At 58.8% G+C, this 5,346-nt stretch overlaps 1 protein-coding gene across 1 annotated transcript in view; it reads right to left on the reverse strand.

Moving 5' to 3' along the window:
- The window catches only part of ATP13A2 (ATPase 13A2), a 19,753-nt gene that overhangs the window by 4,869 nt on the left and 9,538 nt on the right, over positions 1-5,346 (reverse strand). Inside the window, exons 10-15 of the mRNA XM_021710933.1 lie at positions 5,027-5,182; positions 3,794-3,904; positions 3,667-3,713; positions 3,385-3,573; positions 2,071-2,277; positions 1-83 (exon numbers count right to left, since the gene is read on the reverse strand). The exon at positions 1-83 is cut by the window's left edge and continues 2 nt beyond it. Coding sequence (XP_021566608.1) covers positions 1-83; positions 2,071-2,277; positions 3,385-3,573; positions 3,667-3,713; positions 3,794-3,904; positions 5,027-5,182 — 793 coding nt within the window. The remainder of the gene's footprint in view (positions 84-2,070; positions 2,278-3,384; positions 3,574-3,666; positions 3,714-3,793; positions 3,905-5,026; positions 5,183-5,346) is intronic.

Below are 5,346 nucleotides of genomic sequence, written 5' to 3' on the forward strand. Positions count from 1 at the left end.
GGGGGCTCCTGGAGTGGGGGTCTCATCACCGCCAAGACCTGGGTCCCAAATGCCGCGTCAGCAGCCGGCTCCTCCTCCAGGACCTGGGAGGCAGGCAGAGGAGGTTGGCCTCAGGGGCCCGTGGTCTGTGGAAGGATTCCAGTGAGCCTCAAGGAAGACTTCGTCACGGGAGGCCGGATGGTGGGCTAAAAAGGCGGGCTTTGGAACCGGGTGGATTCAAACCCGGCTTTGCCACTTGCGGGTTGCTGCGTGACCTTGGACAAGTGATCCCTCATCTCCCCAGCCTTATGGCCTCCCTGTGAAAGTCTTTTTCTTTTTTGAGTTGGAGCCTCACTCTGTCACCCAGGCTGGAGTGCAGTGGCAAGCTCGTGGCTATCACAGCCTCGACTTGCTGGGTTCAGGTTATCCTTCCACCTCAACCTTCCAAGTAGCTGGACCTACAGGCACGCGCCACCACGCCTGGCTAATTGGCTCAGGCAATTCTCTCAACTGGGCATCCCAAAGTGCTGGGATCATAGGTGTGAGCCACCGTGCCCAGCCTCCCTGTGAAGATCTGAAGCCTGCTTGCTAGGCTCGGGGAGGAGTGGGACCAGGCCCATATGCACACCCTGCTGAAAACCCTGCAGCTCAGCCCATAACCTTGCCATTATTATTGTTATTTTGAGTTGGGGTCTTACTCTGTCGCCCAGGATGGCGTGGCATGGCACAATCATGGCTCGCTGCGGCCTTGACCTCCTGGGCTGATCCTCCTGTTTCATCCTCCCAAGAAGTTGGGACTATAGGCACATGCCACCGAGCCTTGTTTATTTATTTACTTATTTTTGTGAAGATGAGGTCTTGCTGTGTTGCCCAGGCTGGTCTTGAACTTGTGGACTCAGGCAGTCCTCCTGCCTTGGCTTCCCAAAATGCTGGGATTACAGACATGAGCCACCATACCCAGCCTGTCATTTTTATTATTATTATTTTAGATGGTCTCACTCTGTCACCCAGGCTGTGCAGTGATGTGACCATAGCTCAATGCAGTCTTGAACTCCTGGGCTCAAGCAATCCTCCCACTTTAGCCTCCTGAGCAGCTGGGACTGCAGGTGTGTTCCAACATACCTGGCTAATTTTTGGGAGGCAGAGGCGAGAGGACTGCCTGAGCCTGCAGGTTCGAGACCAGCCTGGGCAATACGGCAAGACTTTTTCTCTACAATAAATAAAAAAACTAGCTAGGTGTGGTGGCGCATGCCTGTAGTTTCAGCTACTTGGAAGGCTGAAGTGGATCGCCTGAGCCCAGCAGGTCGAGGCTACCGTGTCCCTCCGTGAGCAGTGTGCCACTGCACTCCAGCCTGGGTGACAGAGTGAGACTCTCACTCAAAAAATAAATAAATAAAATAAAATAATTTTTTTTGTAGAAATGGAGTCTTATTATGTTGCCCAGGCTGGTGTCAAACTACTGTACTTGAGTGAACCTCCCACCTCAGTCTTTTTTTTTTGAGTTGGAGACTCACTGTGTCACCCAGGCTGGAGCACAGTGGCATGCTCATGGCCACTCCAGCATCCACCTGCTGGGTTCCCGTGATCCTTCCACCTCAGCCTTCCCAGTAGCCGGAACTACAGGCATGTGCTACCACACCCGGCCAATTTTTAAATTTATTATAGAGATGAGGTCTTGCCAAGTTGCCTGGGCTGAGTCTGGAACCCGTGGGCAAAGGTAATCAATCCACTTGCCTCAGCCAACCAAAGTGCTGGGACTACAGGCTGAGCCACTGAGACCGGCCTGATGTTTTATTTATTGTAGAGAAGAGATCTCGCCGAGTTGCCCGGGCTGGTCTCAAACTCATGGGCTCAGGCGACCCACTCGCCTCGGCCTCCCAAAGTGCGGGGATTACAGGCTGAGTCACCGAGCCCAGTCCCACCTCAGTCTCTTAAAGTGCCGGGATTACAGATGTGAGCCACAGTGCCTAACCATCATTATTAATGGTGGCAATAACGGAGACCACCCTAGAAGACCCAGAATGAAGGCAGGGCGGTGTTCACTAGGCCGAGCTGCCCAGACGCAGGGGGCGACCTGCTTGGCCTCCTCACCCAGCCAGTAGACTCCACCATCTTCAGGTCCATGGGGTCGCCCACAGGGGTGTCCTGGAGCCGGCCGAGGGCATGGCAGGTGGCCAGAGCTCGGAGCAGGGGACCCACGGGCAGGCGGCGGGGCTCTGGGACCAGTGGCAGGAATGCCTGCCCCTTCAGGGGCACCACCCCCATCACGTCCAAGCCGTCCTCGGTGAGGGTGCCTGTCTGCAGGGGACAGGTGGGCGGGCAGCAATGAGTCCTGGGATGAGCTGCACCCTGCTGAGCTGGGCATCCCTCCCCGGCCCTTGCCAAGCAGGTCCCAGGGAACCCCAGCAGCCCCACTGCCCTCTCCTGCCTCCCGACCTTTGCCCATGTGGCTCTCTCTGCCGGGGTCACCCTCCTAAGCTCTAGCTTCTAGGTCTGGCAGCGTGTCCTCCAAGACTGGGGTGGGTGCCCCCTGCTCTGGCCTCCCACCCGTGGCCTCTTCACCTCCCCACCGTTTGTGCTCTGTGCCACCTGCCTGGAGAGGACCTGCCCTTCAGTCCGCACTCGGTTTGTTGAGTGAGTAAATGAATGAATGAGCGAATAAATGCCTGCATTCCCCACGCTGGATTCTAACCGCCCGGGGTCACATCTGGCCCCTGTGCTCGTCTGAGAGCTGGGGACTGACGATGCCCCACTGCCCCCCAGTTTAAAAACTCTCTCACTCTGGCACCCTCTGCGTGCCATCTGGCCTCCCACCTCCGCCCGCCAGGCTGCCACTCCCAGCCTTGTCCTGCGCATTGCTCACCCTGCCCCAGGGACACAGCTGTCTGCTCCACGCGGCTCCCGCCTCTGGGTCTTTGCACTGGCTCCTTCCCCACCCACCACTCACCGAGCCACTGAGGGAGCCACTGGGGGAGGGGTTCCTGGACCACCCTCTCTCTGAGTGCCCCCCCGCCAACTACCACCCACCATGGTCCCCCGTGGGCCTCATTCCTCAAACCCGTTGCCTCTGCGGCTCCTCGGGTGCCCCTGGTTCTCCCATTTTGGGGAGCCCATGCATGCCCTTGTCCACGAGGATGCCCTGTGTAGGTCCCCACTGGGTTCCAGGGTTGAGAGCAGCCCTGGACACACAGCAGGCCCTCAGCAGCTCTTGAACACATGAATAAATGATCCTGGACCTTTCAACTGCCAGACCATGAGCCTGGTAAGGGTGGGGACGGGGGGGCTCTGGGTGTTTCCACCCCCAGACAGGACCCGGCGTCCAGCAGGCCCCACCAACACTGCCCAGTGCGGGACACGGGTGTGTCTCCCAGCCCAGCGCCCGCTCCGCCCCGACTGGCGGCCCACCTTGTCGAAGCACACCAGCTGCATCTTGCCCGCCAGGTTGATGCGCAGAGGGTGGAGGCAGAAGATGCCCTGTCTCCGCAGCCGGCTCTGGGCGTAGAGCGTGCACACGGTCATGGCGGCCGGCAGGGCGGGAGGCACCACCACCGTCACCAGGTCCAGAGCCCGGATCACAATCTCGTTCAGAGGCACCTGGTGGTGGTGGGGAGGGGTAGGGAGCACCGTGAATGCTGAGGGCCGGGCTGGTGGGCCCCGGCCCCCTGCTGGCAGCGCCCCCCAGCTTACCCGGTTGCGGTGCAGGATGAAGATGCTGTAGATGGTGCCAAGGAGAGCTGGGGAGACAGAAGAGGACTCAGTGTGACTGGGAACCCGGGCCGGGCTACTGGCAGAGCTGGGTTTGGGGCCTACTCACCCAGGACAGACAGGGCAGCCACGAACTTCATGCTGTGCTTGTAGAACTTGAAGTCGAGGGGCCGCGGGTGCAGGATGGAGCTCACCAGGCCCCCTTTGGCTGTGCTGAACCCTGCGGAGACAGGACCCCAAGGCCGGGAGCAGGTGAGGACGGTCTCCTCCCACTGGCCCTCCCCACTCGCCCCTCTGGGGTGACAGGCACGATGTCTGTGAGGTTAGCCATCAATGAGGTCACAGACGAGACCCCCAGCATTGCCCAGTGCCTGGAGGGTTTTCTTTTCTTTTCTTTTTTTTGAGTTGAGTTTCACGCTGTTGCCCAGGCTGGAGTCCAGTGGCATGCTCACGGCCACTGCAGCCTCGACCTGCGGGGCTCCGGCGATCTTTCCTCCTCAGTCTTCCAAGTAGCTGGAACTACAGGCGTGCGCTACCACGCCCAGTTAATTTTTTAAAAATTTATCGTAGAGATGAGTTCTTGTTAAGTTGTCCAGGCTGGTCTTGAACCCCTGGGCTTAGACAATCCTCTTATCTCAGCCTCCCAAATTGCAGGGATTATAGGCTTGGGCCACTATGCCCAACCTCTTGGAGGGTTTTGGGTTTTTTTGAGTTGGAACCTCACTCTGTCATCCAGACTGGAGTCCGGTAGCACACTCCTGGCCACCACAGCCTCGACCTGCTGGACTCTGGCGATCCTTCCGCCTCAGCCTTCCAAGTAGCCAGAATTACAGGCACGCGCTACCACGCCTGGCTAGTTTTAAATTTTTTATTATAGAGACGAGGTCTCGCCAAGTTGTCCAGACAGGTCTTGAACCCACGGGCTCAGGCAATCCAATCACCTTGGCCTCCCACAGTGCTGGGATTACAGGCTGAGCCACTGAGCCCGGCCTCTTGGAGGGCTTTTAAGAACAGAATTTGTGGATGGCACCTACACTGGGTGGTTTCACTTAAGATCTGGCTGTGGGTGGACTCCTTCCTGCTCGCCACAGCCCTGCCCCCAGCACGAGTAATCCCTGTGGCTTCTGTGGACACCGCAGTGCTTGGCCCAATAGGGCCAGCTTCTCCGCTTCTCCTGCTAAGAAGGGAACCCTGAGGCCAAGTGGGGGGGGGCCTGCCCGAAGTCTCAGAGCAGGACAGCGGCAGTGGAGGGCGCGGGGCCCGGGGCGCCAGGTCCCGCCCCGCCCGGTCCCCACTCCAGAAGGTGCTGAGTTGGTATCCCTCTTGGTCTTCTTCCTCCTACCTGTCCGGGTCACCACCGCCAGGACATGGGGTCCCACGTAGGCCCGGGCCTGCAAAACGAGGGTCCCACAGAAGAGCGTGTGCCGCCGGTGTGTCTCTGGGCAGTAGGGGCCTGGGCTCTCGGGCAGGGCCGTCTTCAGCACCGGAACGCTCTCCCCTGGGGACATGTGGTATGAGTGGCCCTTCACGATGCCCCCGCCCACCAGCAAAACGAGGAGGGATGCCTAGAATTGTCCCACAGGTCCTAGGTCTCATTTACTCTGGAACCAGGTGTGAGTAAGAAATCACAGCCCCATTTTTTTTTTTTTTTTTTTGAGTTAG

The sequence above is a fragment of the Carlito syrichta genome, unplaced genomic scaffold (assembly GCF_000164805.1).
Source record: "Carlito syrichta isolate Samal-C Ts95f unplaced genomic scaffold, Tarsius_syrichta-2.0.1 Scaffold301679, whole genome shotgun sequence".
NCBI lineage: Eukaryota > Metazoa > Chordata > Mammalia > Primates > Tarsiidae > Carlito > Carlito syrichta.